The 25,173-nt window shown below is 36.8% G+C and overlaps 1 protein-coding gene across 1 annotated transcript in view; it reads right to left on the bottom strand.

Moving 5' to 3' along the window:
* FRY (FRY microtubule binding protein) overlaps nt 1-25,173 on the bottom strand; it is a 344,446-nt gene that overhangs the window by 152,603 nt on the left and 166,670 nt on the right. The window contains 7 exon segments of the mRNA XM_049778737.1: nt 7,926-7,983; nt 10,984-11,108; nt 11,874-12,063; nt 12,334-12,593; nt 16,786-16,872; nt 19,033-19,215; nt 20,866-21,124. Of these exon segments, the coding sequence (XP_049634694.1) occupies nt 7,926-7,983; nt 10,984-11,108; nt 11,874-12,063; nt 12,334-12,593; nt 16,786-16,872; nt 19,033-19,215; nt 20,866-21,124 (1,162 nt within the window).

The following is a 25,173-nucleotide window of genomic DNA, read 5'->3' as shown; positions in this document are numbered from 1 at the left end:
GTGTTCTTTGCCTTTTCTAAACCAATGAGTTATGGTAAAGCACTCAAAGAAAGAATGAAGATTGAGTACTAAGATCAACAGATGGCACATTAATGCTACAGAATTTCCCTGTGTTTCAAATCTGCAGCTCTTAATTTTCATTTATTTTTTCTCACTTTGTTTTATGAGATTATATAGACTTTTCACCTATATATCTGTATATATATTATATATATAGGCACACAAAGACTTTATTTTTTTATTTAAACAACTTTATTACATACATGATTGTAGTTGGGTTTCAGTCATGTAAAGAACAACACCCATCACCAGTGCAATGTTTCCATCACCAATGTCCCTCCTCCCCACCCTACCCCCGCCTGTACTCTAGACAGGCTTTCTATTTCCCTCATACATTCTCATTATTAGGATAGTTCAAAACGTAGTTATTTCTCTAACTAAACTCATCCCTGTTTGTGGTGAGTTTCATGAGGTGAGCTGTAACTTCCAGCTCTATTCTCTTTTGTGTCTGAAAGTTATTATTGCAAGACTGTCTTTCATTTTTCTTAAAACCCATAGATGAGTGAGACCATTCTGTGTCTTTCTCGCTCTCTCTGACTTATTTCACTCAGCATAATAGATTCCATGTACATCCATGTATAGGAAAATTTCATGACTTCATTTCTCCTGACAGCTGCAAATATTCCATTGTGTATATGTACCAGTTTCTTTAGCCACTCATCTGTTGAAGGGCATCTTGATTGTTTCCAGAGTCTTGCTATGGTAAATAGTGCTGCAATGAATATAGGTGTAAGGAAGGGATTTTTGTATTGTATTTGTGCTTCCATTTCTGTGTGTCCTCTCTTATTTCTTGGAGCAGAGTTTTATAGTTTTCTTTGTATAGGTCCTTCACATTTTTAGTCAAGTTGATTCCAAGATATTTGAGTTTGTGTGGAACTACTGTGAATGGGGTTGTTTTTTAGTGTCTATTTCTTCCTTATTACTATTGGTGTATAGAAAGGCCATTGATTTTTGTGTGTTCATTTTGTAGCCTGCCACCTTGCTATATGAGTCTATTGTTTTTAGAAGCTTTTTTGTAGAGACTTTAGGGTTTTCTAGGTAGAGTATCATGCCATCTGCAAACAGCGAGAGCTTGACTTCTTCCTTTACTATCTGCATTCCCTTGATATCTTTTTCTTGCCTAATCACTATAGCAAGTACTTCCAGTGCTATGTTGAATAGGAGTGGTGGGATAGGACAGCCTTGTCTTGTGCCAGAATTTAGAGGAAAGGCTTTCAGTTTTTCTCCATTGAGGACAATATTTGCCTGTGGTTTGTGGTAGATGGCCTTAACTATATTGAGAAAGGTTCCTTCCATTCCTATCTTGCTGAGAGTTTTGATCAAGAATGGATGTTGGACCTTATCAAATGCTTTCTCTGCATCTCTTGATATGATCATGTGATTTTTTTTCTTGTTGTTGATGTTGTGTATTATGTTGATAGATTTATGGATGTTAAACCAGCCTTGCATTCCTGGGATGAAACCTACTTGGTCATAATGGATGATCTTCTTAATGACGCATTGAATTCTATTTGCCAGGATTTTGTTGAGGATCTTTGCATCTGTATTCATCAGCGATATTGGTCTGTAATTTTCTTTTTTGGTAGCATCTCTGTCTGGTTTAGGTATCAAAGTGATGTTGGCTTCATAAAAGCTATTTGGAAGTGTTCCTGTTTGTTCGATTTCATGAAAGAGTCTTGCGAGGATGGGTAGAAGTTCCTCTTGAAAGGTTTGAAAGAATTCATTAGTAAATCCATCTGGGACTGGACTTCTGTTTTTGGGCAGACATTTGATTACTGTCTTAATTTCCTCAATAGTGATAGGTGTGCTTAGATATGCTACGTCCTCTTCATTCAACCATGGAAAATTATAAGAGTCCCAAAATTTATCCATTTCTTCCAGGTTTTCATTTTTAGTGGCATAGAGTTTCTCAAAGTAGTTTCTGATGACCCTTTGGATCTCTACCATATCAGTAGTGATCTCTCCTTTTTCATTCCTAATATGATTTATCAAGTTTGTCTCTCTCTCTTTCTTTGTTACTTTTGCCAGTGGTCTATCAGTCTTGTTTATTTTTTCAAAGAACCACTATGTCCCACCACTGCCTTCTGGCCTTGAGTGTTTCCAGTGACAGGTCTGCAGTAAATCTCAAGGATGTTTCCTTGAATGTAATTTAATCTTTTTAATCTCACTGCTTTCAGAATTCTGTCTCTATCTGTGGGATTCGTCATTGTGACTAGGATGTGTCTTGGGGTGTTTTTTCTGGGGTCTGTTTTAGTTGCTACTCTTTGGGCATGCAGGATTTGATCGCATATATTCATTAGCTCTGGTAGTTTCTGTTTAATGATGTTCTTGACCATTTATTCTTCCTGGAGATTTTCTTCCTGGGTCTCTGGGACTCCAATGATTCTTAAGTTGTTTCTGTTGAGCTTATTGTAGAACTCTATTTTCATCTGTTTCCATTCTTTGAGTAATTTTTCCATTGTTTGATAATTTGCTTTAAGGCTTTTTTCCAATTTCTTCTGCTGTATGGAATTGTTGATCATCTCATCTTCCAGTGTACTAATTCTATTCTCAGTTGCTGTTAACCGTGAGAAAGTTCAACCATGTTTTTCTTCAATTCATCTATTGAGTTTTTCAGACCTGTTATTTGACCTGAAATTTCAGTTTGGAGTTTTCTGATTTCTATCTTCATATTCTCTTGAATTTTATTAGTGTTCTCTTCTATACTTTCTTTGAACATCTTCCAGATTGTGACTCTAAACTCCTTATCTGTGACTGACATGTTTTGGTCATGTTCAAGTCATCAGAGTTGCCATGGTCATTCTCTATGTCTGGCGCTAGCCTGTATTGTTTCCCCATTGTCACACTTGTATTGTGGGTTTTTCTACGTGTTGTGGTTGTATTCATTGGCTAAATGATGTGCACGGCTGGGAAGCGAAGCAGAGCGGCCATGCTCCTCTGGCTCCACCCTTTTTGGGCTTGTAAACTCACCTCCAGGGAAGGCTCCAGGGAAGGTGAGCCATCCGCAGATGAGACACACACAGAATGAAATAAAAAATGGAACACAGCACAGAAGACAGGCAGATAGGGGTGCTGGCATCTGAGTTCCAGCAGAGTTCAGTGGCTTCCCCTTTCTGGGCTTGTAAACTCACCTCCAGGGAAGGCTCCAGGGAAGGCGAGCCATCCGCAGATGAGCCACATACAGGATGAAATGAGGCTGAAAATGGAGCACAGCACAGAAGACAGGCAGATAGGGGTGCTGGTATCTGAGTTCCAGCAGAGTTCAGCGGCTTCCCCTTTCTGGGCTTGTAAAGTCAGCCATTTCTTACTCACTCACTCACTCACTCACTCACTCACTCACTCACTCGTTGGGTAGCTTCAGAACGCAGTTTTTTTTTTGGATTTGCTTCCCAGGGCTCTGAGGAGAGCTTCAAGAATTCAGAAAAGACAGAGACCACAGGACAGGCCTCCCTTCAGGTCCTCAGTTTTCTCAGAAAAAGCACAGCAGGGTGGAGACGCCACAGGTGAAGTAATCAGCACTTCACCTGGCTGTCCCCACAGTCAGCCATTTCTTACTCATTCGCTCGCTAGGTAGCTTCAGAATGCAGTTTTTTGGGGGTTCACTTCCCAGGTCTCTGAGGAGAGCTTCAAGGATTTAGAAAACACAGAGAAGCACAGGACAGGGCTCTCTTCAGGTCCTCAGTTTCCTCAGAAGAACACTAATGCAATTTTTTATTGCAAATATTTGGTAAGCGAAATCCCTTATATGGCCCTGCCTCACCCCAACTTTGCCTCCTGCGGTCCCCAGGTAAATTGGGTTTGAGACCCCTGATCTAGAACATGTTTTCCAAGTGTAGCTAAGAATACTTTTCAAAGAATTAAACATCTTTTTACTCAAATCGCTACATTTTTGCTACCTCCTGTTTGTAGTCAATATGTTACAAGGAAAATTTTTATTAATTTTTACTCTAAATTTTTTTTTGTCTTGATACATTGTAAGTCCTTATCAGGGTTGTTTCAGGGAAGACAATGTGCAGAAAATTCTTCATAGGCCAGAGGAAACAAATAATAGTCAAATATTCAGCTCTTTGTTAAAAAAAATAGAAACAAAAAAATTAACCACCCAAATAAACTCAAACCTGTAATAGAATTCACTAGCTTCATTAACATATACACAGCTATTTATATTACTTTGTATTTATAAATTTAGGACATAAAATATTTTTTTCAGCTTTATCATAGAACTTTCTTTTTTTTTTAACCTTTTTTTTTATAATTTATTTAAACACCTTAATTACATACATGATTGTGTTTGGGTTTCAGTCATGTAAAGAACACCACCCATCACCAGTGCAACATTCCCATCACCAATGTCCCAAGTCTCCCTTCGCCCCACCCGACCCCCGCCTGTACTCTAGACAGGCTCTCCAATTTCCTCATACATTCTCGTTATTAGGACAGTTCAAAATGTAGTTATTTCCCTAACTAAACTCATCACTATTTGTGGTGAGCTTCCTGAGGTGAGCTGGAACTTCCAGCTCTTTTCTCTTTTGTGTCTGAAAATTATTATTACAAGGGTGTCTTTCATTTTTCTTAAAACCCATAGATGAGTGAGACCATTCTGCGTTTTTCTCTCTCTCTCTGACTTATTTCACTCAGCATAATAGATTCCGTGTACATCCATGTATAGGAAAATTTCATGACTTCATCTCTCCGGACAGCTGCATAATATTCCATTGTGTATATGTACCACAGTTTCTTTAGCCATTCGTCTGTTGAAGGGCATCTTGGTTGTTTCCAGAGTCTTGCTATGGTAAATAGTGCTGCAATGAATATAGGTGTAAGGAAGGGGTTTTTGTATTGTATTTTTGTGTTCCTAGGGTATATTCCTAGGAGTGGTATAGCTGGATCGTATGGGAGCTCGATTTCCAGTTTTTGCTTTCGTTGATCTTTCGGATTGTTTTTTGGGTTTCCACTTCGTTGATTTCTGCTCTCAGCTTTGTAATTTCCTTCTGTCTTCCTATTCTTGGGTTCTTTTGTTGAGCATTTTCTAGTTCTATTAGCTGTGTCATTAAGCTACTCAGGTAAGCTCCTTCTTCCTTCCTGATGTGTGCTTGCAAAGCTATAAATTTTCCTCTCAGTACTGCTTTTGCTGTGTCCCATAAGTTCTGATAGTTTGTGTCTTTATTGTCATTTGTTTCCAGGAACCTTTTGATTTCCTCCTTGATTTCATCTCGGACCCACTGGTTATTGAGCATGAGGCTGTTTAACTTCCAGGTGTTAAAGTGTTTCTTCTGAGTCCCTTTGGAGTTCACAAATAATTTCAGAGCCTTGTGGTCAGCGAAGGTAGTCTGCAAAATTTCTATCCTCTTGATCTTATGGAGGTATGTTTTATGTGCCAGCATGTAGTCTATCCTGGAGAATGTCCCATGTACATTGGAGAAGAATGTGTACCCAGGTTTCTGGGGATGGAGTGTCCTATATATATCCGCTAGGCCTCTTTCTTTCATTTCTCTCCTCAGGTCTAGTATATTCTTGTTGGGTTTCAGTCTGGTTGACCTATCCAGTGTTGACAAAGCCGTGTTAAGGTCCCCCACAATTATTGTGTTGTTGTTGATATTATTTTTCAGATTTGTCAACAGTTGTATTAAATATTTTGCTGGCCCCTCATTCGGTGCATATATGTTTAGGATAGTGAATTCTTCCTGCTCTACGTACCCCTTGATTAATATAAAATGTCCATCTTTGTCCCTTACAACCTTCCTGAGTATAAAGTTTGCATTATCTGATATTAGTATGGCCACTCCAGCTTTTTTATGGGTGTTGTTTGCTTGGATAATTTTTCTCCAGCCTTTTATTTTGAGTCTATGTTTGTTCTGACTATTCAGGTGCGTTTCTTGTAGGCAGCAGAAGGTTGGATTGAGTTTTTTGATCCATTTAGCCACTCTGTGTCTCTTAACTGGTGCATTTAGTCCATTGACGTTGAGAGAAAGAATTGTCCTGGGATTTAACGCCATTTTTATTTCGAAATTTGGTGTGTCTTTTGGGTAGTCTTGTCTTAGGTTAGGTCTTTCAGTTTTTCTCTTAAGACTGGTTTTGTGTCTGTGAAGTTTCTGAGCTGTTTTTTGTCTGTGAAACCATGTATTCTTCTGTCAAACCGGAAAGTGAGTTTTGCTGGGTATAGTATTCTGGGTGAAGCATTCATTTCATTCAGTCTTGTCACAATATCCCACCACTGCTTTCTGGCATTGAGTGTTTCTGGTGACAGGTCTGCTGTAAATCTCAGGGAAGCTTGCTTGAACGTGATTTCCCCTTTTGATCTTGCTGTTTTCAGAATTCTGTCTCTATCTGTGGGATTTGTCATTGTGACTAGGATGTGTCTTGGGGTGGTTTTTCTGGGGTCTCTTTTGGTTGGTACTCTAGGGGCATGCAGGATTTGATCACATATATTCTTTAGCTCTGGAAGTTTCTCCTTAATGATGTTCTTGACCGTTGATTTTTCCTGGAAATTTTCTTCCTGGGTCTCTGGGACTCCATTGATTCTTAAGTTGTTTCTGTTGATCTTATCATAGACTTCTATTTTCATCTTTTCCCATTCTTTGACTAATTTTTCCATTGTCTGCTCATTTGCTTTACGTTTTTTGTCCAATCTCTCCTGCTGTATGGAATTGTTATGTATCTCATCTTCCACAGCACCAAGTCTATTCTCAGCTTCTGATACCCTGTCCCAGAGCTTATCCATTTTGTCATTCACTTCGTTTACTGACTTTTTCAGTCCTGTTAGTTGACATGTTATTTCAGTTTGGAGTTTTGTGATTTCTGTCTTCATATTTTCTTGGTTCTTATTAGAGTTCTGTTCAACCCGATCCATGGTTTCTTGGAGTCCGTTGAGCATCTTCCATATTGCTAGTCTAAAGTCCTTATCTGAGAGGTTGATTAGTTGGTTGGTCATTATCTGTTCCTCAGAATTGTCATCTTCATTCTCTATGTCTGATGCTGGCCTGCGTTGTTTCCCCATTGTCACACTTGTATTGTGGGTTTTTCTACGTGTTGTGGTGGTATTCATTGTCTATATGATGCAGGCAGCACACTCCTCTGGCTCCTCCCTTTCTGGATGGGCTGACTTGCCTCTAAGGGAGGGCAGTCCTCTGTGGATGAAGCCTCACACTGGGTCAAATCTTAGGCCCGAGCATGCAACAGAGAAGACAGTCCGGAGAGAAATGTTTGCTTCTGTGATATAGCACCGTTCTTAGTGTAATTTTTCCTTCTTGTTGCAATGGTGTTCTTTCCTTAGAAAGAGTGCACGGCCGCGTAGCGAAGCAGAGTGGCCATGCTCCGCTGGAGCCTCTTTTTGCCCCACTCGCAAGAGTTTCATGCAAGAGGACAGTAGACAGACATATACAGGTCGAACTCACAGTTTTTCACAGTTGGGCCCCACTGGGCCGGTGTACTTTCGTGGATTTTCCCCGACTGGTGTGGCATTTGCAAAGTCTTTCGACATAAAGTATTTTTAAAGGTCTATGATTTTTTTATTTTTTTATTTTTTGGAAGGGAGACCCTGGCAGCACTTAGGACTTACTCCTGGTTCTGTGCTCCTGGCAGTGCATGAGTGACAAACACCATATATTGACTCCGTTTGGCCATGTGCAAGGTAAGTGCCAAACCTATTATATTACTTTTCTGTCCCACATAAAATATACTTAAATAGGAATCATATTGAATTACATAATAAGTACTGAAAGTCATGAAAAATGTGAAGACACTGAGTTTCATCATTAAAAGTGCAGAAATATTTGTATTTTGGGGAAGAAAACCTCTGGTTTAATTTAAATTCATAATTTTTTCAAAATAAAACAGTTGCTGATTATTTAAATTAAAACTCTTACCTCTGGTCTTCGTTCCAAAGCTTCTTTCATTAATGGATGAAGTTCTTCTACCAATTCTCTATGGAGAAATAAAGGTCAGCATTTGAAATTCATTATTATTGATACCAAACATGTCATAAATATATTCAGTCCTGAATCATGTATTCTTTTTTAATCTCATGGAAAAATTTTTCCTTAGTCTATCTTCCAATTATGTGGTGAAATGGAAATAGGTATTAGCCAAAGCTTTGTATTATTATTCTTTCTTTTCTTTTTCTTTCGGTTTTTGGATCACACCTGGTGATGCACAGGGGTTATTCCTGATTATGTGCTCAGAAATCGCTTCTGGCTTAGGAGACCATATGGTATGCTGCAGGATAGAACCATAGTCCTTCCTAGGCTAGCGCAGGCAAGGCAGATTAGCCCTGCTCTGGCCCTGTATTATTATTCTTAATTCAAATTTTATGAACATAATTTTTACTTTATATGTTGTTAACTTGATTATTATCTAACTTTCTAGAGATGTCTAGAAAAAATGTCATAATAACTTAATAACTATGTATATATTCATATATGTAGTTTATATTTATTATTTATAAATACATATATATATATATATATATAGTTTTGGGGTCACACCTGGCCATTCTCACGGGTTTTACTCCTGGCTCAGTACTTAGGAATTACTCCTGACTGGCTCGGAGGACCATGTAGTATTCCTGATATCAAATCTGGGTCTGCTGTATAGAACTGCTTAACTATCACTTTGGCCTCCTAAACAATATCTAAAATGATTTTTGGAAATAAACTGAGATAATGAACAAAAGAAAAATTCAATTCTTGGGGCCCTAGTAATGAATTGTTTGGCTCTGTTGGCTGAAAATCACAAGGAGTGACTCTCAGAGCCTTCTGATGACTGCTTCGGTGTTCCTCTATTTAAAAGAATGTAAAGGATGACAAATAGAGTGACACATTTTCATTGAAACCTTGTGAATTGCATATTAAAACTAAAAGTTAGATCATTTCAATATATATCTTTTATTACTTTATTTACCTGTACCATTTCTCTAGTTCTCAGCTTTATACTTGCTAGTCTTCTAATATGCATTATTTAGAAAATAACTTTTGAACTTTGATGCTAAAGACATATGCAATCTAGTCTGTCACTAGGCATTCTGTCTACAATCTGTTCTGTGTCTGAAAATCTTGCATTTTCTGGTGGGACATCTGTACTTTTAGACATCTTAATTTAGGAAAAACCCAAAGACAGCAAAGTAAATTCTATACCATTTTGCACTGAGACATAGGAAGCCTATTTTTCAGTCCATAGTTTTCTAATGCAGGTAACAAAATCTCTTCAGCAGAGAAATGGAATACAATGACCTCTTCTATCTAATTACCATTCAACAATTATTTGCTATATGGATCCTTAATTTAATTCTCTTAATAATTCTCAGATAGATTTTTATTAGAAAGACATAGTTTATTTTTATCATGCCAATTTTCTAGATGATGAAATTGGGGTGCAAAAAACATATTTTCTAGACCCAAGAGGCTAGTAAATTGTTTACTATTACCTAGCTTGGGAGTCCTGAGAGGACTGAGTAGGCAAAAGAGCCTTAAGTTCTGAGAAAAAGAATGTTAATTAATTTCAGGATTTGGTTTTGTTATCTTCTTGTAACATTTCTTTATGATGTTTATCTTAACTAGGAACTAATAAGCAGTACAATATTGATTAGCTGACAATCAAATGTCCTAACTTATAATTTATTTTTCTTGTATTTTCTCTCTCTCTCTCTCTTTGCTTTTTGGGTCACACCCTGTGATGCTCAGGGGTTACTCCTGGCTATGTGCTCAAAAATTGCTCCTGGCTCAGGGGGCCATATGGGATGCTAGTGATCAAACCAAGGTCCATCCTAGGTTGGCTGCGTGCAAGGCAAGCACCCTACTGCTGTACTATCACTACGGGCCCATAATGATTTTTTTTTAGGAATAAACTTTACACTGTCACTAAATGCCTGAAACACAACTGTGAAAGACTTGTAATTTACAATGGTCTCATTAAAAAAAATGAATAAATTCTAACATTAAAAAGTCAACTCGTTTATTTGCCTCTAAAACACTCATTAGTATTTACTTTTCAAATAGGGTTTAATCACAGACATGTAATTTTTCTTTTCTTGTTTGTTTTTGTATTTTTTTTGTATTTTTTTGGAGGGCCATATCTTAATATGCTCAGGGGTTACTCAGATCTACACTCATGAATCATTCTGGTAGTGCTCTGGGTACAATATGGGATGCTGGGGATCAAACCTGGGTTGTCTGTAGGCAAGGCAAGTGCCTTACCCATTGTATTATACCTCTAGCTCCAGCGCTTTTCTCTTCTGTATGTATAAAAAGATTGCTTTTTTTTTTTTGCTTAAGATTTTATTTGCCCTTACAGACTTTTATTGTTTAGCTAAAGTCAGCAGCAGCAATTCAAACATCATGTTTATGATGACTCTAATATGGAATGGTTATTTGTTATTTGATTAAATATGTGAAACAAATAAGGAATTTAAAAAGGGATATTGGCTGGCTCTGCAAGACCGCTAAACCACTTTTTGGAAAGATCAAATTCTAGGAGTTTGTGCACAGCTGACTAGTGAGAAACTTCATTAATTTTAGGGTAAATCCTCTGAACAGTTTAGTTAACTGGGAGTTACACCCTGAATTTCTTTATTTATAGTTAAATAAACAATGCATGTTAGGTGGAAAAAATTTGAAGAGTAAAATCAAAAACTTCAATGGTTAAAATTAAATATGAGGCAGAAGCAAGGAATGGATGCTATTACATGCACATCAACTAATGAGGACATAAAATATATTATGAAAAGCTTATAAATTATCTTGACTCATTCCAGTATGCATACTCAAGCTTGACTTTCAAATAGGAACTACTGCTCACTGGTCTTGCAACTATGAGGCCCTGGATTCAATGTCTGGCACTGTGAAATACAAACACAATATGAAAACAAATAAAGCAGAAATGATAATAGTAGCATCTATAAACTAAGAATAACTATGAAGACTACTGTACCTGAAAACAAGGGAATTTGTTCTTCCAAATCCTAAAACTAAGGACTCAGTGATTTCAATGCCCTCTAGTCTCATCAAAGGCACCAATTGCTTTAACAGAACTCCCACCGATGGGGTGCCTATGGCCTGAAACAAGTTGATCAGAGTGAAAAAGAGGTAACCTGATAAATGATGCTTTTAAAAAAAAGTCAAATGGTAATTACATTATAACAATTTCAAAATATTGAACCATGTCCCAAGGCACTGCCATCATTTAATAAAAATACAACCCATAACATTTAATATAGAACCACAAATGTATATTTTACCTTGTATATAAATTATAAAGAACATTTTTATAATAATAGTTCTCTTGGTTTTCAGAAAGCATCTAACCCCACAAAACCTTGATTTAGAGAAGAATTTTTGTTGTTGTTTATGGGACATACCCAGCAATGCTCAAGGTTGGCTACGACTTACTACTGGTGGTTCTCAGGGGACCATAAGGGATGCTGGGAATTAAAGCTCATGTCAGCTGCACGTAAGGCAAGTGCCTTTTCTGCTATACTATCCCTCCAGCCCCGAATCAGGCATGTTTTAAAGGTAAATTACTTGTGAAATGTGAAAAAAATGTGGTATTGGGATGAAAATCAAACCTCAGGACACTAATAAGTATAGCAACTAGCTTGTAAGCAAGCTTCTTTATTTCTCTTTATTCTTGGCTTACCACTTGTCAGGAAAGAACAATAAATTATTCACATAAATGTTCAATGGAATTTAGAAATGTGTAGGATGAAAATCTGATCCCATATACTCCAGATGGCAGGCACAGTGCAATTGGCACTGTGAATGCTAGACAAACAAGCTAAAAAAAACCTTACAGAATAATTCTTCTGAAGCATGTCATGTCACCTTGTTATCGTAGCTCACTGTACCATCAGGTGTGGTCGCCATGATTTCTGGAGTGGAAGCTCTTAAGTGGCCTGGACTCATAATACTTGGTTTGGCAACTCCAAAACAGAGAATAAGGTAGTTTCTCCACAAGGTCACATAGTTGTCTCCACTGCCGGCAGTGCTAGTTTTCTTGGCATTAATTGGGCTACTAGAAACACAGAGTAAAAAATGAGGGTGAAACTAAGCTCTGGGCTTTAAATTTAAGTAAATAATCATTAATCACATTAGCTATCAGCCCACTCCCTTCTCCCAAACTCCACGTTTGATTGTTTTTTACTTAATGTTAAGAATCCTAAATTAGGTTGTTGTGAAACTAGGAAGGATGATAGTATTCCAATCTTATAAAACATGAAAATGCATGCATGAGGTTCAGCTTTATGGTGAAATGAACAAACAGAAAATCATATGAATGCTTTACTTTGGATCCACCAGTGGCATGATGGACTGGAGCCGAGTGAAGGCATAGGGCCAGGCATAGCTGAGGGCAGTGGGGCAGTGCTTGGGCAAGTTTTCCTGTCGGAGAAAACTGAAGAGACAGAGCACCCAGGGGTCTTTGACAGACTGAGCAAATATCCAGACATGTGATGGGCTCTTCACATCATAATGGCTATTAACAAGGACTGCGTTCCACTCCACCAACCACTGCAGATCCACACTGTGGGTCAGTGGTAATGTTGCCTGTAGGTGCAAGAAGTAGACATCAATCAACACTGAACAATAAGTCATACTCCCACATCATAAATAACTTGGCTTAAGTGACCCATCTTCTCTAGAGTGCTTCCTGACCTCCTCTGCAATGGACTCAGCTTTAAATGAGAAACTCCCTCCCACATCTACTACACTGGGTCTTGGCTTGTAGTCACTGTTGTTACTTTTCTTTTCTTTTCTTTTCTTTTCTTTTCTTTTCTTTTCTTTTCTTTCTTTCTTTCCTTCCTTCCTTCCTTCCTTCCTTCCTTCCTTCCTTCCTTCCTTCCTTCCTTCCTTCCTCCTTCCTTCCTTCCTTCCTTCCTTCCTTCCTTCCTTCCTTCCTTCCTTCTTTCTTTCTTTCTTTCTTTCTTTCTTTCTTTCTTTCTTTCTTTCTTTCTTTCTTTCTTTCTTTCTTTCTTTCTTTCTCTCTCTCTCTCTTTCCTTCCTTCCTTCCTTTCCTTCCTTCCTTCCTTCCTTCCTTCCTTCCTTCCTTCCTTCCTTCCTTCCTTCCTTCCTTCCTTCCTTCCTTCCTTCCTTCCTTCCTTCCTTCCTTCCTTCCTTCCTTCCTTCCTTCCTTCCTTCCTTCCTTCCTTCCTTCCTTCCTTCCTTCCTTTCCTTCCTTCCTTCCTTCCTTCCTTCCTTCCTTCCTTCCTTCCTTCCTTCCTTCCTTCCTTCCTTCCTTCCTTCCTTCCTTCCTTCCTCCTTTCTTTCTTTCTTTCTTTCTTTCTTTCTTTCTTTCTTTCTTTCTTTCTTTCTTTCTTTCTTTCTTTCTTTCTTTCTTTCTTTCTTTCTTTCTTTCTTTCTTCTTCTCTCTCTCTCTCTCTTTCTTCTCTCTCTCTTCTTTCTCTCTTTCTTTCTTTCTTTCTTTCTTTCTTTCTTTCTTTCTTTCTTTCTTTCTTTCTTTCTTTCTTTCTTTCTTTCTTTCTTTCTTTCTTTCTTTCTTTCTTTCTTTCTTTCTTTCTTTCTTTCTTCCTTCCTTCCTCTCTTTATCTCTCTCTTCCTTCCTTCCCTCCCTCCCTCCCTCCTTCCTTCCTTCCTTCCTTCCTTCCTTCCTTCCGTCCTTCCTTCCTTCCTTCCTTCCTTCCTTCCTTCCTTCCTTCCTATCTATTTTCTTCTTTTTATTTTGGGTCACACCCAGTGACGCTCAGGGGTTTCTCTTGGATATGCAATCAGAAATCGCTACTGGTGTGGGGACCATATGGGACACTGGAGAATGGAACCATGGTCAGTCCTGTGTCAGCTGCATGCAAGGCAAATGCCCTACCACTGAGCCATTGCTCCGGCCCCATCACTGTTGTTTTTATGCTAAACTGCAAGCAAATGAAGTGCAGAGTGTAAAGATGGGGTCATGTTTCTTAGTTTTAATGCCAAATAGCACTATGATTAAGTACACAGAAGTGAAACACTTTTTGAACAAATACATCACAGTTAACTTAAACCTAACTGATCTAACCTTAAAATTCTGAAGCTACTAGTGCCTATAATAAAAAAGGTATGTTTGTAATCCAAATTTTTAAAGATTGTGATATTGTTTACCATAACTTGATAAAAATAACCATCTTCCTACATCAAAGAGAAGCAAATGAGAAAGATGGATAAGTACAATAACTTTTATAAAAGGCATTTTACTTATAACTTTTAGGATTAGATATTATTTTTCTTGTGCTTTGGTATCAAATGAAAATAGTACATTTTAAAACTGTTTCTTTTTTAAAAGATTTTTATTATCTTTTTTTTAATTTTAAACTCCATGGATACATTTTACTTCTCTCTCTCTTGTTTTTTTCTCTCTCTCTTTTTTTTTTTTGATAAAGTATTTGCACTATTGCTAAATAAAGGGTTCCATGTATATAAATTTATCCATTTTAAGCACCTAGTTCTTGTTTGGAGTGATCAATGCCAACCATCATTGTCAGCGTGGACCATTTACTACCCTAACTGCATTTTCCACTCCTTGTGGTAAGCTTCAAACCGTGAACTGGTCCTCATGATGCTTATCTCTATTGTCTCTGGGTATTATTATTATACTATCTATTATTTTTCTTATACCGCTCAAATGAGTGAGATTATTCTCTGGCTCTGCCTCTCCTCTGACTCATTTCACTCAGCATAATATCTCCATGTCTATCCATTTATAAGCAAGTTTCATGGAAACAACACATTTTAAAACTTTTTGAAAAGTACACATTGATAGCAAATAAGCACTCATATCTCCATCTGAGCACAAAATATCAAAGTTTAGGAAAGAACAAATTTCAAATACTCTTGCTGTGAAGAAGAGATTTCCTCAATCTTTGTAAAACATTTACCATGATTCATTCATTTCTGTCATGTACAAGTTTCTGTAAGAGGGTGACAATATGACCTCTGTGGTTAATGGGATGTCTGGGACACGGCTTGATTTCATAACTAGAGAGTTTAAATTCCAGTGCAGGCCCAATTCACAGTCTGTGTCCTGGGAAAATGACTGAACATCCCAAAGTCTCTGTCTGCTTAATTTATGACTTGGTAGACTTGGTAGTTACAGTACTCAGTTAAGTCATTAAGTCTTTAGGTAAATTGTATGTGAACAGGATGTAAAAACACCTGGCACAAAATCAATCCTACTTTCCTGCATTCCCCTCTCCTTTCCTCTGTGTCTTCTGATGTGCCTTCAGGGACCTATGACCCCCAGCTCAAGATTTTGATTCTGGTAAACAGAAGACAATCACAAGAACAAAATTTAATCTGTAGGGCTATAGATAGTACAATGGGTTAGGTGCTTGCTGTGCACTTGGCTGACCTAGTTTCAATCCTTAGCATACTATATAGTCTTCTGAGCCCTACCAGGAATGATCTCTGAACACAGAGCCAGAAGTAAACCCCATCACTGCTGGGTGTGTTCCTAAAAATAAAAAAATATATATATATGTATGTATACTTTTAATCAATTTGAAGAGAAACAAATTGTCTATAATTTCTTCTAGTGCCTATAGTCAAATGGTTGAACACATGCCTTGCATGTGCAAGGCCCTGAGTTTAATATGAGGTCCTTGAACACCACTGGGCATGGTCTCAGGCTATCCAAGCACTGCTGGATGTGGAGCCTTTAAAAAAAGTAAGCCTAACTCTTTCATTCACATTAAAGCTATTTGATTTCCTAAAAAAGAAGCAACACCAAGTGAGACTTACTGTTACAACCTTGCATTATCTTACAATAGCAATAAATAATTATTCCAACCATAAGCAAGAAAGACCCATTTGTGTGTGGGTTTTTAATTTTAATTTTTTGTTTTGGGGGTCACACCTGGCGGCGCTCAGGGTTTACTCTTGACTCTAGCGTCATAAATTACTCCTAGCAGGCATGGGGACCAAATGGGATGCTGGATTCGAACGACTGTCCATCCTGGATCTGCTACTTGTAAGGCAAATGACCCACTGCTGTGATATCTCTCCGGTCCCAGAGATTGTGTTTAATGTTAGAAAATATCACATAAAGCTTCCAGATGTCTTGGGGATGTTATAATCATTCATAATTATTTGTCTAATATTTTTTTATTCATTGTATGACAAAAATCAATGTGGGCCTTTGGATGTGGAATCTGCAGTAGTCTCTCTAGCTATATAGCTGAAATTAATCCAGGTTTCTGTGCTGTCTTGTACTACTTTTAAAAAATAACTAAAATCAGTTTGCATTTCCCTTCTACAGGCACAGGAAATGGAAAGTCACATATTTATTTAACTAGAAGAGTATATTTATGAAACAGATAAAGTACTACAAATCTCCAACTGCTACAGATCTGAGCTCTAGTGCTTCTTTCTGTGTAATTTACATTTGGAGTTTCAGTAAGGGTCCAATGAGATGGTAAATGTGAAAATACCTTGTAAACTGTCAAGCACCACATAATATAAGTTCTATAAAGTTCAGTCTAATAGGCAAGTACATTTTCTTAAATAATGCTGAGTTCTTTGAAATTAGTTCATAAATATTTCTATTTCTTAGACTTCAATTTTATTTGAAATATATCTGACTGTCTCTTAAGCTAACACTTAAAAAAAACTACCCTCATAACACATACCCTTTCTGTTACTCTATTAATCTGACATGATGCCTCAAATTTGTCATAATTTTTCTTTGTCCCTCTTTTGCCAACAGGATCAGAACTTAAGAATTACTAGCCACCAGGATCAAATGTATACTTACTGAATCCGAAACTGCTACGTGAATAAAACTTTCGAGAATAGAAGAACTTAGTTGATCCATGACATCAATCATAGGTCTGTCATCATCCTGTACAAAGGGGAAGTGATTACTCTCCTTGGGAAAATTATTCCTCCCCCACCTTTCTCTTTGTCTAGCACATGAAGCAGAACAGCTTGCAAGATAGTGATAAGGTTTTCTCATAGAAAATTGAGTGCCAAGACATTGAGAAGTAGTGAATAAAACTCCTGTAATTCTGAATTCAGTCTTGCAAGTTGCAGAAGATAATTTATTGGAAAAAGTTCCAAATGTTCAAATACTTATGAATGTGAGTAAGTCTCAATACCAGTATTAAACATTATTTTCTTAAAGTATTTATGCTGTTATTAATTTTAAGAAATGAAAGTTTATCAAAGTGGGAGAGGTTCCAATGAACTGTGGAGAGAGATATTGGTATTTAGGGGGGTACATATTGTGTGGTAACATCTATTTTGATGAAGCATGAATTTATATTTCTAAAGCAAATACAGTCTTGTAAACCAACTTCACTTCAATAAAAATTTTTAAAAAGATGTGTTATCAAATGACTAAAATATTAAGTCATAGGTCTAAAATAATTAATCAATTACTATGATTGAATTTTAGTCACAAATAACCTGTATGGGAGTCTAACTATAATGTTAAAGGCATCTATGTGGTGTACAGTTTTTGGTAAAGAAAATAAGTTGAAAATGATGCTATAGACTTTCTTATAGTAAATTAATGCCTACCATACTTTATAATAAAGAAACTCAGAATTAAAAATTATTGGTACAGGAGATGGTTCATAGGACTGAAGCTCTTGCTTTGCATGTGGGAGGTATCCTCTGGACACTGCTAAAAGTAACCCCCAGGCACCAATGAATGTTGCCACAAAATAAACAAAAATTAAAAAAAAAATTAGTGGCCTCACTAAAGGAGAGTCTTGAAAAATCGTTATTTATGAGTCTGAAACTGTGTTTGTTTAAAAAGTTGTGGCTTATTAAAGTAAGTAGTATAAAAGAAACAGTTTGAAATACTCTGATGGAATAACAATTAAATATACATAGTTTTGAGGCAGACATCTCTCTCAGATCTAGCTCTGATAACCCTAACTATTGATGTGCAAAGCCTTCATTCTCCTTAAACCTCAGTCTCAGTATCTCAGCATACTGGAAAAATAAGAATACTCATTCTTAGGTTATTGTGAGAGTAAAATGTGATACATAAATGGTACTTATCATTATCATCAACACCAAAATGAGAGGTGTAATGAAGATTTAATCACATATAGCATGTTTAGATAACTATTTCTCAGATAACAAAATTTTAGTCCAAAAATACATTAGGCTGGGGCAGGAGAGATAGCATGGATGTAAGGCATTTGCAGAAGGATGGTGATTAGAATCCTGGCATCCCATATGGTCCCCTGAGCCTGCCAGGAGTGATTTCTGAGTGTAGAGCCAGGAGTAACCCCTGAACGCTGCTGGGTGTGATCCAAACAAACAAACAAAAAACAAACAAGCAAAAATATATTAGGCTATCAAAGATGTTAAATAGAAAAGAGCTGGAAATATTTTGGGAAGTCAATGAAATACTGAAGACAATAAAAGAAATATAAGTGATTATGACTAAATGAAATGTAACATTTCTCTAAAGAAGTATATGATATAAAAAAACAAACACACACACACCAATATTTTCCATCTGCTTGTAGAGGAGCAAGCTAAAATCCTATTACTTTTCATAATTGGGTTGGAACCCCATTTCAGGGATTGCTATTTTTTGGATTGCTATTTTTCTAGCATCATTGAGTTGAAAAATAGCCAGCTAGCCAGTGTTTGATATTCTTGTATTTTTTTAAAGAAAAATAAACAATACTAGACACATTGTTTTCTCAAGTTCATTCTAGAAATGTTCTAACTTCTTCATTTGAGGTACACTGTCAGACTGCTGTGAAGAAAATTGTTCTGTTATTCACTGAACTAAGAGCCAACTTCAAGAGAATCAGGAATTCTTTTTCTGTTATTCTCAGCACTTAAGAGTTATCTCTGGCAAACTAAAACTGGAATAAAACATTATTTGTGTTTTTTTAAAGGGGGAAACATTATTTGTTGACATGTCACACAAAATAAAGCCCCTAGTGTATTATTTATGTATTCATAGTCACAAGCCTAGGTTTCCAAACTGTTGAAACAGATGAACTGGAAAATTCAAAGGGATAATCCATACCTCAGGTTGGCCTAGGGCAACAAATAAAGCTCTTATTTCCTTGAGTATTAAAACAGACAGTTTGCGTGTGGCAACCTGGAAGCTGCAGAGTAACACCAGAGCAAAACCCTCTACAGCATGGAGGACACTGCAGTGTGGACCCCGTTCTGTTGGAATTCTTTGGCTAGAGCCATTGGGAATTAGCTGTCATGAAATAAGAACAAAATCCTACAATCAGAAAAAATAACAATGGAAGAAAAAGTCCTCTTATACATACATTTTAAGACAGATTTGAGCTTTACTATTAAATTATAATAACAAATAAAAACAGATATCCATAAAGTATGAGACCACTCTTTTTATCAAGTGTTGTTTTGAAATTCTATCAACCATACATTACTTGATAAAAAATAACTTTTAAAAAACAATATTAATAAAATTGCTTTCTTATATTATATTATATTATTATATTATATTGTATTATATATTTGATTAAATCAGATATAATTTGTCTTTCCCTACATTCTCCAGAAATTTTTAGATGCTATTCAACTGAATTTTAAGAATACTTCTATTCAATCTTGCTTACAGGTTTCCATGCTAAATTCTAATCTAGGTTTTGTCATTTTTAGGATGAACTCTGAAAGTCTTCAAATCACAATTGAGTGAATTTAAAACAAAAGTAGTCAAACAACAGGATAGATTTTATTTTAATTTCTGATTTCCTTGTACAAACACATGTAAACCTTCTTTTCTTCCTAGCATCCTTTGGCACATGAAAAACACAAGGCAGGAGGATTGTCCAAATGCTATCTCTGATGTTAGACCATCTGGGTGCTTAGCTGTACTGTAAATGCTATTACACTTCCTTGAGCTTCTACATTCCTCAGATTCTTGCTTTTTCTCTTTCTTATCAAGAACCTTTCCCCATCTGCTCATTTTTAAAGTATTTCTTTAAATTAGAGGTATAACTAACATATAAGTAGATTTGGTTTAATGTGTACAACATAAAAATTCAGCATTTGTATATTGACAAATTATAACTCTAATGTGCCTAAGTAACCTATCACTATATATAATTCTATTTTTTCCTTGTTATAAAAAATTTAAGATATACTTTCTTATTTTATGTAGACAATGAACCATCATTAAACATATTATACACAGTGTACATCATATTCTTAGGGCTCTTTTATTTTATAACTGAACATTTGTAACTTTGAATATCCTTCATTCATTTTGGGTACTATTAACTCTGGCAAACAAGAATCTATTTTCTGTTTCTATGCTGGAATTTCTCAGTAACCTTATTTGATGTGCATATGTGTTTTGGTGTGTGTAGGTGTGTGTGTATGCACATTCATCCATGCCAAATAATCATATGCCCTGTTCTCCCCTTCTATAATCCGTTCTCCAAAATCTTATTATCACATTTTGAAATTCAGGACTTGTTCATGAAAGTATGAAGAAACTAAAAGACAACATTTTATAGTTTGTGGATACTGGACAGGCAACCAATATGATACTGATCAGACATAACAGCTTACTTTTATAAATTTATATCTACCTCTATCATCATTTGCTTTTACAAACAGATTTAAAATCATGATTCTGAAAAACTCAATTTCTACATTTTAAATTGTCTTGTCAATGTTAGCAATGTAATCTGATATAGTAGATTACACCCTAAATTTCTTGGTCAGTTTATACAGGTGGGAAAACTAAAGTCACCACAAGGGAAAAAGTTTCCAGATGTTTTTTAAGTGAGAAGTCCAAAAGTTCTCTAGGCTTTAGCTTATTTACATATGCACCCCATAAATGAGCGTAAATTTGTGGGACGAGTGTCAAAATCACCTCTGAATTCCTGATTTTGTTGGCTTGTTCATAGACTTTTCCTTGAGTTTGTATGACCAGTTTCCACTGTGTGAGCAGTTGAAGCAGTAACTTTAGTGATGAATCAAGGAGTGTGTGGTGCATGTCAGTCACTTCACGAAGCAGGAAGTTGGTGAAGCCAAAGAGCACATCTTCTCGCCAGTCTGAGAAGTCAACCAGTAAGCCCTGGAGAGAATTTTGTGCGATATGTCTCAGTTCATCATCCATGTGAATAGAGAGTCTGTGAAATGAAGAGAAGATTAAAATACCATTTATTGTATTCATTTTTCTTTTTTATATAGATCTTAAGTCCATTATAATTTCTTTTTTTTTTTTTTTTTGGTTTTGGGTCACACCCAAAAAAGAAATAAATCAGGTGATACTGCTCTTGCAGTAAGGGTAACTCCTTTTGCTCTGACGGTGGCCACATGCTTGAACATGAAGAGAAGAACATAAAAGACCCTTGGATCATAGACAGGATGAAGTAGGTGAAGGAGCTCAAAGAAAATAGACCCAATATCTAATAAAATCAGAATGTCTGTAGAAGTGAAAAGTCCAGGTTATCAAAGAGTTGAATGACACTAACCCATGAAGACGTGTCCCTGTGCTAGAACGTAGGGAGGAGACAAAGCTGTGACAAGGACAAGGTCTGCAACTGGGTCTGGCTCTAAAAGTATATGTATAGAGAACTGCCTATTATAACCAGTGGTCATATCACCTGACCACAGCCTTTTCATTTTGACTTTATTATATTTCAGTTAAATCATAATAGGTCATCTTGTGAGATACTTAAAGATTTAATAGTACAAAATAAGAAACCTGAATAGAACTTAGCTTATGAAAGAGAAAGAAAGGACACATAATGAAAGAAGAAAAATGTCAAGCAATTATGAGCATTAAGAAATTGTGAGTAGGTAAGAAAGCAGCATGGTGGTAGGCTCAGGAGACAGTACAAGTGACTGAGGGGAATGCTTTATATCAACGAGCCCTGATTTTAATCCTTGGCATTATTTGGTTCCCAAAGCACTTCCAGGAATGATTCTGGAGTACTAAGCTGGAGGAGCCCCCAGACCACTAGATATGGTTTCCCAAATCAAAGCACAGCAAAGCAAAGCAGTGTGTATCTGGTTGACTTCGTTGAAGTCCCTTGTTTAGCTTTGCCTAGCAAGCGAGCAGCTGAGCTACCAAATAGAGAAATTAAACCAAACAAAGAAGGTCAGGCTCTGGACTGCCAAATAAACAACTTCAGTTACAGTGAAACAACTTAAATAAAAAATCTGGTGGCAACCTGCAATGGAGAACAGAGATAATTTAAGAGAAGGAGGATCATGAAGATGCCTGATGAGCTTTGGAAACCAATACAACCTTTCTCCTATGATGATCTGGTTTCCAGGAAATATGGTTATAGGTACATGGTCACATAAACATGAAACTACTAAAGGGGCTCAAAAGGACTCCACAGAGACAAGTAATGAGATAAACAGAAAGAAACCACTGTTGCCATTGGCAAAGGAGCATGGCTAGTCCTGATTAAACAAGCAGTGGCTATTTATAGACCAAAGCAAAGTGTCTGGGATTGAAACTGTGCAAGTTTGTGCAAGGCAGGTGCTTTAACCTTTGTACTATCTCTCTGGCCCTTCAGACAAATGACTTAAAGAAAACTACTTTGGAATGGTGAGTTCCAGGTTGGTAGCTTTTTCTAATTTTGTTGTGTAGAGTTGCGAGAATGAAAAGAAATGATTCCAAATTAACAAGTCATTTTCAGAAGAAATTTTCAATTAGGAGAAATGGACTCCTCTAAATTACATCTGGATGAAAAGTGTTATTGGGAAAGGTGGAGAGCATGCTGCTCCCTCATGTCTTCAGTGGTAACAGAGGAAGAAGTGCATTTTAGAGAGAAACCCAGGAGAAAGGTTTTCAAAAAAGTTGTCTAACTCTAAAGGATTGTAACCTTTAGAACAGTTCATCAGAAATCATGGAAATTTCATCTTTGACTATTAAAAAAATTGCTACTTACTGCAGTGCTTTGAAATACATCACCACTAAAATAAAGAAATATGATAAAGAGGTCTATTGAGGCAATAATACATGGAGACTCTTACTTGGCTATACAAAGCAAATAATTCCCATTCATTACATACGCTGAAAAGTAAATGAAAATGGCAAAGGATCAAATCATGGAATTGTGTAGGCAGTGGCCCATAATCTTTCACAAATTATAAGGAAATACTGCACAATAAATGCATTGCCATTTTATATAAAATCAGTGATATTTTCATTACCCTTTGAATTCATAAAACCTCTATGATTTTATTGAAGTAGTTCATTCTCCTTATCTGAAAATAGGAATGATTGTGTTCAGTTTTTCTAATGGAAAGCATCTAGAATGCATCCTTCATCATAGCATAATATGTAACCCACTGCAAAGATGTCTAAAAATAACTAACATTTGCCAAAAGTTGCTGTGATTTAAGCATTATGCTTGCTATGTGGTTTATAAGCATGATTTAGTTCTTAAAATCCTATGAAAAATTTTGAAAGAGAACAATTAGTATTGACTAGCAATTCCTTTATGCAATATGGTGCTGCAGAAAATGACAGAGAACAGGAGCCTGTAGAGTTGGGGAGGATGATCTTCTCTGGTCAAGGGATATAGCTGGAAACATCTGACAGAGATAAAAGAGATGCAACTTTCCAGGAGAGATGGAAGCATCTCTCATCTGGAGAAACATTTGGGGACCTCAGAGATATCAAAGTTCTGGTAACATAGGTTCATATCATGGTGTCCAGATCCTATATGAAAAGATTCTTCACACTTGGCTATAATGAGTGGAATGAGCAACACAGACAAAATCAGAAATCTCACAGCTACTTGAAGAAATAGGTTTTCCATTCACCACCAGAGTCTATGTAGTATTAAGCCATTATCTGAAATGCTAGGAATGGGACCTCGGGACAATTTTGTGGGATATAACTTTGAAATTTTCTACTCAGGGAACTGTACTGGGAAATATAGGAAGTTGGCACAAATATTGATCTGTGAAGAAAACCAGGCTTTTCATATAAAATCACATTCTATTAAAATTATACCAGGGACATGTCATAAATTGGGGAAAAGGTTTCATATCTGCCTGATATCATATATATACAACTTAATCCAAACACAAATGAACTAAAATAATAAAGTAATAAAATGACCATCTATAATAAGCCTATAATTACTGTTATTGAATTGCCTTCTTTTTGTCCTTTGAACCTTTTGAGGTTCCCTGAGGGGATAATTTTTACAGAGGTTAATAGGTACCAGTAGCAGGTGGTTCATACATTCCAGGAATGACTCCACTGAGGAAATCAGCCTCTGGCTTTTTTTTTAAAAGGTTTTTTAGATAGCACTCTTTACTGGCTTCCCATGTAAGTCCAATCATGTTCTTGATTTTTATTCTAAGATCTCTTAAAATTAATTTTTTGGTTCTTTCTTCCTGCATAAGACATTACTATCGCTCTAGGTATGGCAAGTGTGTGTGTGTGTGTGTGTGTGTGTGTGTGTGTGTGTGTGTGTGTGTGTAATACGAAATGTGATGTGCTATAAATAGCATTGACATTCCGGCTATGCCTAAAAGAATTCCTTTATACTTGGGTACTGGAGTCTGCAGATTAAAGTTTCACTGGATTAGGCTAATGAGATGATTCTCAAAGCATGAATCTATCACTCAGATTCAGAACAAAAAACCATTAGAGACCACCAACATGCTGCATGCCTCTGAAACATTTAGGATTTGGGTGTCACTGGAGTGACAGTGAGCTTGCCTTGCACGTGGGCAACCTGGTTTCAGTCTCTGGATCAACATATGGTCCCTTGGGCCCTGCCAGAAATAATTCTTAAATGCAAAGTGAGGAGTAAGCTCAGGGAACTATATGGGATGCCGGGATTTGAACCACCAACCTTCTGCATAAAAGGCAAACACCTTACTTCCATGCTATCTCTCTGGCCCCAAACTTGCAGTATGTAGAGCTTACTCCTGGCTCTGTGCTTAGGGATCATGCCTGGTGAGGCCAGGGGGGCCATATGGGATACTGGGAATCTATCTCGGGACAGCTGCATGCAAGGCAAAATGCTACCACTGTACTATATTCTATATTCCTTTTTTTTTTTTTTTGGTACTATATTCTTAAGCCCTTCATTCATTCAAACATTTTTTAGCATGTTATTATTTGGCTTAAAAATACTTCAGTTCAGGGGCCAGAGCGATAGCACAATGGCATTGTGCCTTACACATGGCTTACACACGT

The sequence above is a fragment of the Suncus etruscus genome, chromosome 8 (genome assembly GCF_024139225.1).
Source record: "Suncus etruscus isolate mSunEtr1 chromosome 8, mSunEtr1.pri.cur, whole genome shotgun sequence".
NCBI classification, from domain to species: Eukaryota; Metazoa; Chordata; class Mammalia; order Eulipotyphla; family Soricidae; genus Suncus; species Suncus etruscus.
Note: the sequence above shows the minus strand (reverse complement) of the source record. Positions and strands in the feature narration are given on the sequence as shown.